This window comes from Euprymna scolopes, chromosome 16 (genome assembly GCF_053919585.1).
Source record: "Euprymna scolopes isolate OS-2025 chromosome 16, ASM5391958v1, whole genome shotgun sequence".
Taxonomy (NCBI): Eukaryota; Metazoa; Mollusca; class Cephalopoda; order Sepiida; family Sepiolidae; genus Euprymna; species Euprymna scolopes.
Genome location: NC_136497.1, coordinates 67,752,241 through 67,765,496, shown reverse-complemented (window position 1 = coordinate 67,765,496; position 13,256 = coordinate 67,752,241). Strand labels below are relative to the sequence as shown.

Sequence of the window (13,256 nt, the reverse complement as noted above, 5' to 3'; positions counted from 1 at the left end):
TCTGCCCTCCCCTGCTTTGTCCAGTGAATGGTATATACGTTCTGAGATTACAGTTAGGATGTCTGCTGTGGAACGGGCTTGTCTAAATCCATATTGTTGGTCAGTCAGAAGTTTAGCATCTGTAAGGTGATGGACTAGAGCATGATTAATTAAGGTCTCAAATATTTTGTCAAAAAGTGGGAGGAGGCTAATATGGTGATAATTTAATGGGTCCATTCTTTCGCCAGAATTCTTGAATATTGGTACCACAGAAGCAGTTTTCCAGCAGGCAGGAAAGCAAGATTCATTAAGGCATTTGTTGTAGAGTTTGGAGAGAACTGGAGCTACTTCAGCTGAGGACTTTTTTAATAGCACAGCTGGAATGAGATCAGGTCCACATGCTTTTGAAGTGTCAAGGTTTTTTATGATAGCATGCACCTGAGCAAGGGTGATTTTCAGATCGTCTAGCATGGCGTCTGTCTGCATAGGAAAGTCAGGTAGGGGGTGGTTGAGAGGGTCCAGTGTGGAGTTGGAGGCAAACCGACTGGCAAGCATGTTAGCCTTCTCGGTTGCTGAGCAAACAACCTCGTGATTTTAATTTATATATTCTAGGTCTAGGTACAGAAATAGAGTGGAATTGTTGATTGCCCATTATTTACTACACTGTTGTAGATTTTCGAGTTCCTTAATTTCTTTGCTTCGATGCATTTTTTAGTGGTTTCAGTAAATTCTCTTTTAGCTGTCGCTATTTCTTTCTTAATGTTACTTCTAGCTTCTATATACTTCTGTCTGTTTGAACTGGACTTATGTCGGTTAAATCTTCGGTATGCATGCTGCCTTTGAGCAATGGCAGTTGTGCAAGTCGAAGTAAACCATTGAGGAGAGTGGGGCTTGCTATAAAATTTCCGCATGGGGACATGTGCTTCAATTGCAGTTTTGAACCATTCAGTGGTCTCGTTTGCACACTGTTCAGCAGGAAGAGAAAAATATTTCCCCATGGGGCATCTCTGATAAGATCTCTGATGGCTTACCAGTCAGCCCTTTTATAATATCTCGTTGTTTTGAGCACTGGCTCTTCAGGTTTGGCCCTAGAGTTTAGGGCGATTTCAACCATTATCACTGCATGATCAGCGTTCCCCAGTGGGCTGTCGGCATTCATTATACAATCATCGGGAATTGTGGTCAAAAACAGATCTAGAAGTGATGCGTGTTGTTCTTGCTGGTCAGGGAAACGAGTTGGGAACGTAACCATTTGTGATAGGGATGTTATCAAAGATAAGTTACTCTTCTATGTAGCTGAATAATTTTTAGTATTTTTACTTACATTAAAGCATTTATTCGGTTCGAAAAATAGTGTCGAGCGTTATGTGAGAACAAAAAAAATGGCTGCCAATTGATACCAAAATATTTTAAGTCTTGATAATAACTTAAGAATAAAACAAAATATGGTATATTTTACATTAGGTCCACCTCCACAATTTTCTTTAAAATAACAACTTTTATGTTTTCGACAATGCTGAATAAGAAAATCACATAAATTTTGCAGAAACAAGTAGTTTTTGAGTTATAAAGACCTGTATTATGCACTGTAATTCACTGGCTTCCATGTTTGTACGCACACGCAATAAACAAATATACTTCTCTGTGACCGACACTGCTACCTAACGGAAAAAAATCTACTTTTTTTTTCACAACCTTCAAAAGTCGTCATTTTAAAGAAAATTGTGGAGGTGGACCTAATGTAAAAATTTACCCCAAAATACTGTTAGAAATCCACCCAATAAATGGTATCATGACATTTTTAAAAAAACTTTTTTTAATCATTATTTTTTTAGTCAAATGCTATTGTTTATGCATATGTTCTTTTCTGAGAAACAATTTTACTGATTTATAATTAGGACTATGACAATAGCATATTCTTTTCATTGTTTTGATTTTCAAGTGTGTATCCGTTGATATCTTATATGCCTTTATATAGAGTGATATGGTTCTCGGTTGATTAACTGTGTTGAATATATACTCAAGAGTCAAAACAATGAAAAGCATATGCCCTATTTATAATTAAAAAAATAAAAGGGGCGTAACGGAAGAATGAGCGATCAAAACCGGTGTCAGTTGAAAATTGCTTACTAATGTAAATTATTCTGCTTCCCCATGTTTTTAGCTTCATTTCGCTAGAAGCCATGTAAATAAAATGTTCACACATGCACATAAAATAAACAAATAAATTATCGGATAACACCCGTTGCTCAAATAAAGTATTTTAGAATTTCATGATGGAAAATTTTTATCAAATTAAAATTTAATGTAAAATGATCCCCCATTTCCGAGTTATTCTACCATGTCTATTTGCTTTACAATAAAAACGAAAATCTGATTTGATAACCGAGGTTTTCACCTGATACTGGCATGGCCGGATATAGAGTCACCCATTCTTCCATTACGCCAAAAAAAAAAAAACCAAAAAGCTGTGATATTTTGGTTTCATTACATAATATTAATCTTACATTAACGTCTCGGCCGATGTAACCTTTGAATCTGTGTGGACTGTCTAAATAGGTTCAACACTACGCACGTGGCATTAGTAAAAATGTTAATCTAAAGTCAACACATGAGAAACTAGTGTTCGAATTATATAAATTCAATTTGCCATCTGGAAGGATTGACAGGCGAGTTAGTGAACCTGAATCAACAATTTAAAAATCTTGCTTGTTTTCATGTTAAGTGACAAATATGCTACCCCCCCCTTTTTCTTCTTACAAACACGTGGAATCCCTGTGTCTGTTGTGAAATGAAATTTAAAAAAGGGAAACATTTCCAGTTAGATTTATTTTTACTGTTTTTTTTTTCCCCTATTTTTGATTGACAGGTTTTCTTTTTTCTTGTTTTCTTTTTTCTTGTTTTCTTATTCCTTGTTTTCTTATTCCTTGTTTTCTTATTCCTTGTTTTCTTATTCCTTGTTTTCTTATTCCTTGTTTTCTTTTTCCTCTTTTTCTTTTTCCTCTTTTTCTTTTCTTTTCTTTTTTCTTTTCTTTTTTCTTTTCTTTTTTCTTTTTTTCCTTTTTTCCTTTTTCTTTTTGTCTTTTCTTTTTTTCTTTTATCATTTCGTTCGTTTGTGCATTAAAAAGACATTTTTTTTTCACACTCTCAACAATCGTTTTTTTGTTTCATTTTTTTTATAACAAACTTTCCAGGTTCTGGGAGAAAAAGGCTTATGACAGTTTTTGCTCATTTATCCATCAAACCACGAAGTAAAGCATGTGTGTGAGTCGCCGAAATTAAAATAGGGAGCTAAGACGTTGAAAGATCAGTAAATGATGATACCGCCATCCTGAACATAAAATATTATGATACTTGTACAGTTTAATCAAGACATTAAAAAATGAAAATATTGAAAAAAATTATATTGTACGTACTCGTCATGGAATAAAGTTTTCATACAAAAAATCACTTAATTCGATCAAGTTTTTTTTTTTACAGAGGAAAATCAAACTTTAATGAAATTGATCGTTTCGTGGACATCTTGTTTTTTGCGGATGAGGAGGGGGGCTCCAGGGGAGATAACTTCAATCATCGCTTAAAGTTTGTCAAAATTTGACGAGATTATTTTGAAACATGAGTAGAAAAAAGTACCTACATAAATATTTTAGTTGTTTTCACTTATTTTACAGAGTTTCTCCGTCCTTTTTAAATCCCTTTTTCATTTTGTCCTTTGTTCATCACTTTTTTGTTTAAAGGCACCCCTTCCTCATCCTCGGAAATAGGCAAGATGGCGACGATACAATTTTTTTTTATACAAAAGAAACTACTTGATCAAATTAAGTGATTTTTTTTGTTCCATAACGAGTGCGTACAATATAACTTTTTCTTTTTTCTAATATTTTCAGTTTTTTTATGTCTTCATTAAACTGTACAAGTACCTATATATATATATATTATACTAAAAAGATTATGGTATGATAAACGTTTTGAAGTTAAAATCAATTTAATATTATGTAATAATATGGGGGGGGGGTAGATTTTAATGTTTTTGTCATGAGCTACCAAAAAAAAAAAAAAAAAAAAACTTGGCTCTATACAAGGAATTTCCAGTTTAAATATGATGCCATCTTGTAAAAACTGCAATTATGCAATCATATTTACTCATTCAAAATTTTCAGATTTTCTACTTTAACTCTCTTCCTATGGGAACAGAACTCTTTTAAAATCCAAGCAGTTAATTTTGTTGGATGTTAAAATGCACAAGTTTCAACATTTTTTTTTTCAAGTTTGAGATTCCTTGCTTTGATTGGTCGAAAAAGTTATAAATTTCTTTTCTCTTTCTGTTAGAGAAAAAGTATTATTTTCTCGAAGTTGCGACCAAATTGTGCGTGGGAGACTTGCCATTATGTTGTTACCAAGTTTTGAAAGGAGAGAAATTTCTTTCTTTCAGTTTAATTATTGTTTTGGTTGGCACAAAACCCGCCCTCTATTTATAAACATTCAGACATTCTTTTTTTTTGGAGGGGTGGGGGGTAGCAGAGAAGCCAACAAACGACTATATGAAAACAATAAATATACAATAAATAAGTGTTACCATGGCCAATAAAAATTACTTTTATACCTATCTGGCTCATCTTTTGGTGCTTGTTAAGATAGTCAACAGATCGATTTTTTAAATATGTGGTTTTAATCAAAATTAACAATATTGACTTGTTGCCAAAAATAGTAATACAAGGTTCTGGACCAATGTCAAGACTTTATATCTACTGAACTATATATGTTAAATGAAAATGACATGATTTTAAAGCTGAATTTACTAAGTTCAACTTAATGCTAATGATTATATATATATCGGCATGCTTTTTATAATCTTAATAGTTTTGGAGATTTTTAAAGTCCAAATGTGTTCACGACCTATGGAACATCTTGTATATAAAAAACTAGCAGGACCCATTAACCGGCATTGCCTGGTTGAAGCATGCCCCCTCCTCATAAAAAATTAAACTATGGTAGTTGTTGGTGGCCGAACCCCAACATCCTAGTATTAAGAACGGGTTTTGGAATACACCTCTAACCTCATGTTAAGAACGTTGTATGGAATAGACATGACCAACCTCCCCATGGTAAGAACGGCTTTCAGAATATGAGGGTGTGGACTGTCCAAGTATTTATCCCAAGTTCAACCTTGATATATGTTGTCAGCATACCCATCTGCAAAGACTATAAACCTTACCCAAAAATTGGGGAGGTGGTGGCAATATCGTGCAGAGAGAAGTACACTTTTTATCACGCGTGCGCAGAACGGCGATTTACAGTGCATAATGCATGTCATTATATCTCAAAAACTATGTATCTCCTCCAAAGTTAAAATAGATTATTTAGCATAATCTAAAACCTATAGAAGTCATCAGTTTAAAAGAAATGGTGTAGTTGGTGGTAAGGTAAAAAAATACCTTTAAAAAAAAAAAAAAAAAGTTAATATCTGAGCAGTGTGGAAAAGGAGTCCTGAAAAGAGAACTAAACAAGACAACAATAGTAAAACAAATTTTTATAAAGCCAATATATAACAAATAAGTATATCCATAGGCAATGTAATAAAGGGGAAATTTGTACTTTAGCGCCGTAAATTATTTGACAAAGGAAGTAAAAAAAAAAATGGTGTAAATGTAGTCAAATACAAATGGAATGAAAATGATAATTTATCTGGACATAATTTAGGCTTAGAGTGTGAAAATGTGTTTTATATAAAAAGAAATAGTTTTTATGATTTCGAAAGTGAAAAATAAAAATTGTTTTTTTAGTTTATCACTCCAATCGCCAAATCGAGGCTCGGTGCCAGTTTGATGTAGGGGGCTACTTCAACTCTCTTTTATTAAGAGACTAGCGAGGGGTACCCGGCGTTGCCCGGGTGTTTTTCAGGGTATGTGAAAAAAACCCGAAAATGTGAAAAAAAACCCAGGTGCCCGTGAAAAAAAAACGAAGCCTTCACGACGCGCAATTTGAAAATAGTAAAGTGTTAAAAAAAACAGGTGCGCGTTTTTGATTGACGTGACGGCGATAGGTATTCAGCAGTAAGCATTTTGTGCGGGAGGTGAATAAATCGGTTTGTTTGTTTTTAAAAACCCGCTCCCTGTTTATTAGGAGGAGCGAAATGAAAGCTACAGTCTGATATGACGAAGTCGACATTGAACAAAAGTTACTTAGCTCTCTTGAGACAACTGGCTTTCGGCCTGTGATTAGAGTCGAGTTTCGCTTTTTTTTATACCAAAAACCGAATGTAACGCGTGCCGATGCGGAAAATGTCGAATAATTAACGTTTGAAAGTCAATAAAATTAAATAGACAGGCGAGCTCCGTGGATAACTCTGAGATATTACAATTTATAGATGATATAAAAAGTTTTAAGAAGTTGTGAACCGAGCAAGCGCTTCTCTGAAAGAAGCCTTTTGTGGACATCGAGGAAAAGCGTACATACATACACACATACATTTTTGCTTTTATATATATAGATTTGGTTGACAATACCCCCCCCCCCCCCCTGTAAATCCCACAATTTACATTTTTTTTTTTTTTTTTTTTCACGTTAATCTCATCGATAACAAACTGAATTTTTGGGTAAGAAAAAAGTAAAATTGTCAAAAAAAAATTTCTTTCATGGCTTTTATCGTTGGGAATCCGTTTTCAATTACAACGTTCTACTGAACTGAACACATACTTTGTGACCATCACCGAGAAAAATATTGTCGCAATATTTTTCTCGGTGATGGTAACAAAGTATGTGTTCAATTTAGTAAAACATAAATGTGTAAATAATGTTAATCCAAATAATGTGTAATGGCATGTGTAACTTAACTAAATGTTATAATTAATTTTTGTAAACATCAGTCTGTAAAATAAAGAATAGTGAAGTATAAATGGTATAAAAAGAGATCAGTTCATTTTAGCATCAGACAATTTAGGACGTGAAAACCGGATATGAAATAAAGAAAGCTGCAATGTTTTTTTTAATGTAACAATTTGTAAATAATGTTAATCCTAATAATGCGTAATGGCATGTGTAACTTGTAAGTAAATCTAAAAATCAGTGTAAGAAAAAAAAAAACAAGGAAAAGCGACGATAGTAAAGTATAAATGATTTAAAACAATGCGTGGCGATTGATCGGCCATATTGATTAAGGGCTGCGGTGTTCGTATTTTGTATGTTAGTGTACTATCGGGAATAATAGAATTTCATGTTTGCAGTCAATGAGAATAAGCGGAATGGTATTGGGGAAAAAAATCATTATTTTCGAATAGTGAAGTGCAATGGTAGTTGTGGGTGTCCGAGTGTTTAATCCAGTTAATAAGGGTGTAAGATCAATATAGTTATAATGGTTATATATTTACCTGGTTCTTACTTGGAGAGCGGGAGTACTTTTCAGGTAAAGGGGAAAATACGAACTACTTCATCTATAGATCTTAGCAGTCATGATGATGTTGCTCATAGGAAGTAAGATGGGATTTTATTATAACAAATAAGTGTGTCCGTAACGGTATTCAAAAGTTATATAAGATGGTGGGTGAAAGTTTAGACAAAATAAATTTGTATGTGGCATCTGTTATTGCAAACCTATTGTAATTTGGTCCATAGGGGAATTTCTGCAATCAAAATATTATATATAGGAGATTATGAAAATCCATTGAGTAGAATAATTACTATTGTGTTTTTAGTTTAAAAAAAAAAAAAAAAAAAAAAGTCTATCGCTATAGTCCAAAACAAAATGTGGCGAAAAGGGAGATAAATATGTCCCCTGTGTTCACAATCTTCAAGATGTTCACATATAGGGAAAATGCGATTTTCCCCCAATAATTACTTTTAATTATAAATAATTTTCTACTCACTGAATTTTCATAATTTTTTAATGTATTAATATTTTTGACATGATGAGTAAGTACTGTTGTTTTTGCTTAAAACCACATATTTAAAAAAAATCAATTTGATGACTCTGTTTCAAGAAGCACCCATATTTTTGTGTTTTTTTAAGTAGTTTTTAATGTTTTTTATTTGATCTCCAAATTTTTGTTTTTACAAGTGAATTTGAATCAAGATGGCGACAAGTTCTTGTTAGGAAGTAAGCCTCGTTTTGAAATTCGCGGTTTTCATGTTCCATGAATGTTTTTCTTTCTTCTGTGCACACCTAAGAAATTTGTGCATTTTTCTTCTGCAGTTTAACATTCCAAACAAATTTTGTATTTAGTTCCCCCCCCCCACCTAAAAAAAAAAAAAAAAAAACGGAAAAAGTAAACACAGAATTTGTTTTGAAAGTTAAACTGAACAAGAAAAACGTACAAATTTCTGAGGTGTGCACAAATAAGAAAACGTCATTTGTTGGCTTCTCTGCTAAATCCCTCTTCATTTCTCCAATTTTATTTTAGCTTAAGTGTTAATCAAATCAGCTTAATAAATCTAATTTAGATAAAGATAGGATACCTAGCCACATCGGTATCAGAGAAAACGAATTGGTAGACACAGCAGCAAAGGCTTCTCTAAACGAAAATCAAGATGAAAACTTTAAAGTCCCCTATACAGATTAAAAAAATATATAAATGAATGCATTAAAAAACAATGGCAAATTTATTGGAATGGTTACACTAATAATAAACTATATGCCATTAAACCAACAATTGATAACTGGGAACAACATTCCAGGAAAAATAGAAAGGAAGAGGTTGTATTAACGAGATTGCGTATAGGTCACACATACCTAATCCAATCATAAAGGAGAAGACCAGCCAATGTGTATTGCATGTCAGGTTCCGCTGACAACAAAACATTTTCTTACTGAATGCATTGATTTTCTGCCTATAAGACGAAAATATTACAAAGACAGCAATATAAAAGAACTTTTTGAAAACATAAAAGTCGAACACATAATCGATTACCTTAAAGAAATTGGTATATATACAAAAATATAGATTTTCATATACATGCGAATAAGCAAGACAATTAATACAAATCGATACGGATTAGCATTTATAAACTAATCCTTTGCACTTTTAATATACATAAGTATAATTGAATAAAATTTTAGTTTCTTATACAAATTAACACAAACGCAACTACACCTTAGTAGTAAATATTTACTAATACAAATTTAACACACGTAATGCAAATTTATTTGAAATATTTTTACACAAATATAACACTTTCACACAAATTTACACAAACGCAACTACACCTAAGTAGCAAATATTTATCATTACAAATTTACACACATAACGCAGATTCATATTAAATTTTTTTATTGCAAATCTACTCGCATTCTAATACATTTTATGCATTTACGTTTTTTATTCTTGTACTAAAACGTTTACAAATTTAATTAAATTTTAATGCAAACTATATTTCAACTATAAATATATTTATTCACATATTTTTGTTTATAAATAAAAAAGATATAACACTAAACCACGATTCGGCATAAAATAACCCAACAATAGTGGACATGCCGTTAAACACACACAAAAAAATTAGATAAAGATAATTTTGGGGATTTTTTTAATTAAATCTGGTACTTATAGCAGAATAAGGACCATGCTATTATCAGCAGTTTACGTAAAACGCAAGCAAATAAAATTACAGAAGTCAACGTCATTTAAGAAAACGTCTTAATTTGAGCCAAAAAATAATCATAAAAAAATTTGCTGTCGATTTTCTTATTTAAAAAATAAATATTCATGAAATGTACCTTACAATGAGTTCTTTTTTTCTTAGTTTTGTAAAACTTGTCTAATAATTATCCATTGTGTTCATTGTCAACAAAGTTGTCTAATAATTATTCATTGTTAACAAAGAGGATGTTTCCATTTTTTCATCAAATTATCATCATAATAACAGAAAAAAATTGTTCAGCGTTTTTGCAACAAAAAAAAAAAATCACAGAACTTTCATTCAGCACTTTACTGCGTTTTACGTAAACTGCCTGTAAAATTTTGATCATGGCACAGTCAAATTTTTATTTTAGCGTTTCACATGTGCGATAAAGATGTTGGAATTCACATCATCTGGAACACTTCCACGGTTTCAGAAGTTACCTTTGAACGTTTTCTTTCTCTTTTTTTCATATGCATACATAACGCACATTGTTTCATTTTGTGATATTTAAAAGGAATGTTTTTCAAATAAAAATGCTATTTTGTACGTCATGTGAAACTTGATATAAATTTAAAAAATTATGAAAAATGATCCAGTAGAAAATATGCTAATTTTTACAAAAAAAAATCTTATTTCATAGTTTACAATACTGACAGACATAGTGAATTTTATTAGATTTTTTTTTTCCAGCTGCGTTCTTGGAAAGTTTTAATATATAATAAAAATGGTGTTTGATCCTTAAGCAGCTAATTACTTATGTCTGTGTGAATTTTACTTGATAATTTCTGATAGCAGGTAGTGTCATTCATTTTTAATTATTTTTGTTAGTGAATTTTCAGACTTGCAAGACAGTCCTGTTGTTCAATTTACCGTTTCATTTTCTCTTATGCCTTTGAATTTTGTATAGCCCTGCTAGTTTTAATTTAAAGAATGTGGGATACTGATGCAATGAGAATTGACGATAATTTCATAAAAATATTTCTTTCTTTTTTTTTCTGTATCAGATCATCCCTCACGATGGAAATCACTGAAGGAAACATGATCACGTTGGCAAACTATTTGCAGGAAACGTTGAATCCAAATGTTGCAAAAAGACGAGAAGGTTAGTCTCTGTTTGGATGTTGTAACTAATTGCATTCAATTTGGTTGTACGATTGATAAATTCCCTGATAAAGTTCCTGTATCAGAAAGTTTGAGAAAAAACTCAATCTAAATAATGTTAAAAAAGGGGAAAAAAAAAAGCTTTAAATTTATTCTCACTATTGACTGTTTACTTCCGATAGCAAAATAAAATTAAAAAAAAAACTTTAAATCTTATTTTTGCTCTTCCTTTGATCTTTCCTCGTATTCAGAATTGCTTTTCTATGCAATTTTCTATTTGTTTTTAAATATCATAAAAAAGATGAAAATGTCATTAAATGAAAGTATAATTTAAATTTAAAAAAAAAATGTTTTTTAGATGGATAATTAATAAAGATATCATTTATTGGATATTTTGATGCTTATACAAATAAGGACACAGATAAAAATCACATTAAAAATTATTTGATATACTTGCGCATTAGGAAAAATATCGTAAAAGTTGAATTAAAAGTAAAAATCAATTTTAAGTAATTTGGAAGTTATCTGAAAACAAGGGAGATAATTCAGTCTGCCATTTTGGCAAATGTTAGCATTTCTTTTAGAATGGACAATTGCACAATACCGCAAAATTGATTTTTATTTTTAATTAAATTTCTCAATATTTTTTTCCTAATTTTTAGTGAAAATACGTTAAGTCTATCAAAGAGATTTTATTTGGAATGTGATTTCTATCTGTTTCTAAGCACCACATTTTTATATAAGTAACACTTGCTTAAACAAGTTTTGAAAATGTGGGGTGGTATAATGTGGCCTTCACATCTAAAGGCCATCAAAATTTAAAGAAATTGAATCTTAATGACATATGAAGACTTTGTGTGGACTTAGTCTAGGCACCTGTTTGTGTTATTTAACTGATTCTGGCAGAGGTTTTTCTCAGTTTGACTGAGTGCCAAATGCTGTTAAGCAGTTTCTTAGTTTGGCCCTTGGCAATGAGTAGTTAGTTCTTTCCTACTCTTGTATGAAGAATAGCAAAAATCCTTGTTCAGCGCCTTTTTCAGAGCTGAAACTCTTATCCCCATATCTCTAGCCAAGGTCCATGTTGCCTTGGGTAAATCTTGCTATAGTTTTCGTTGAATTTTGTTGTGTGAATAGTTCGAAAACCTGCTATGATCCTTTCTACTAGACACTGTCCACATTGGGTTTTACTAAATATGTATGACTTAAAATGATGTACGATCATTGTACGCTTAAATTGCCACTGCTGCTGATTAAAGCAATTTTGATGCAGGCAATCGACTGGGTTCGTCAACGTAAAATATCATAAAACAATTTTGTAATAAACAATAAAAAAATTTACTCAGAAGTTTTGAGAAGTTATTTTTGGCAAATATCTTTTCAAGTCCATACCTAAAAAGATATTTACTAAAGAAAATTCCCGATTTTTATTAAATATTCCCTCTTACATGAGCGATCTACGGAGTCTGTCAGTACAAAAAATGTTATTAAAATAAACAATAACACTTTAGTCACAATTACAATTATTTTTGGCAAATTCTTAAGGACTGGGACTTTTTTTTTTTTTTTTTTTTATCAACCCTGTGTGCCACTTTTTAAAAAATTTTTTCATCTTTTGTAAAATAAATAAACAAGTTTATTTCTTTATTATTGAAATCAAAACAAAACAAATTTTTAGTCAGTCACAACTTTCAGCCGAGAGTTTTTTTTATTTTTTCAAATTAAATTTTACAAGTGACCTTTTTTAAACTTAAATTTTCTAACACAATAGCAATGTAACATTAGAAATCTTTTTAAAAAGTAGAATAAATCCCTGAAGACTGAAGCAATGTTTCCAAGCCTATGTGCCTCTTTGGGGGAACTAGTTTTTTCCACATTTAAAACATTAGTGTCTGCTCTCGTGGGGAGGCAAGTAAATAACTATTATTTTTTAAAAATTATTTTCAGTTTTTTTTTTTTGTTTTTCTTTAATTCCATTTTTTGATAACACTCTGATTCATTTCTCAAAAAAATAAAAAAGGGTCAATGTGCACTGTTTGTCCAACCTGCAAAGGGTGTTTATTCCGAAAGTCATGAAGAGGTTAAAAATAAGAAAATGCCTTTTGAAATTACCATCTTTAACTTCCTCATGTTAAGAAGAAATAAACACTCTTTGCAGGTTGGACAAGGAGTGCACATTGACCAAAAAAAGGCAAAGGAAATCTTTTTTAAAGTTTTCTCAAACATTTTTTTAATTTATATTATCAACTATTGCTAGGTTTTTTTTTTGTTTTTTTAATTAAACTGGAGTAAAAAAGTTTAAACTGGAGTGACTTTTTTCTTTAACTTTTATTTTTTTAACACAAACTATATTCTAAAACTTTGAAATGAAAATTTATAACAAAATTTGAAATATCTCACAACACATAAATGTTAGGTTGGTGCAAAAATAATGTTGTTGTTTTTTTTTTAATTTGAAGTTGAACGCCAAAAAACATTATTTTTGCACCAACCTAATAGTTGAATTTCTATTTTGTTTATTTTCTGACTTAAGAGAGAATATTTAAAAATATAGTTTATTTTTT

At 31.1% G+C, this 13,256-nt stretch overlaps 1 protein-coding gene across 2 annotated transcripts in view; it reads left to right on the top strand.

The window, feature by feature from the left end:
* Positions 1-13,256, top strand: part of LOC145296007 (exportin-2-like) — a 101,242-nt gene that overhangs the window by 11,692 nt on the left and 76,294 nt on the right. For both annotated transcript variants that reach the window (XM_080142026.1, XM_080142025.1), the window contains exon 2: positions 10,599-10,696. In XM_080142026.1, coding sequence (XP_079998152.1) covers positions 10,612-10,696 — 85 coding nt within the window. In that variant the 5' untranslated portion in view covers positions 10,599-10,611. The remainder of the gene's footprint in view (positions 1-10,598; positions 10,697-13,256) is intronic.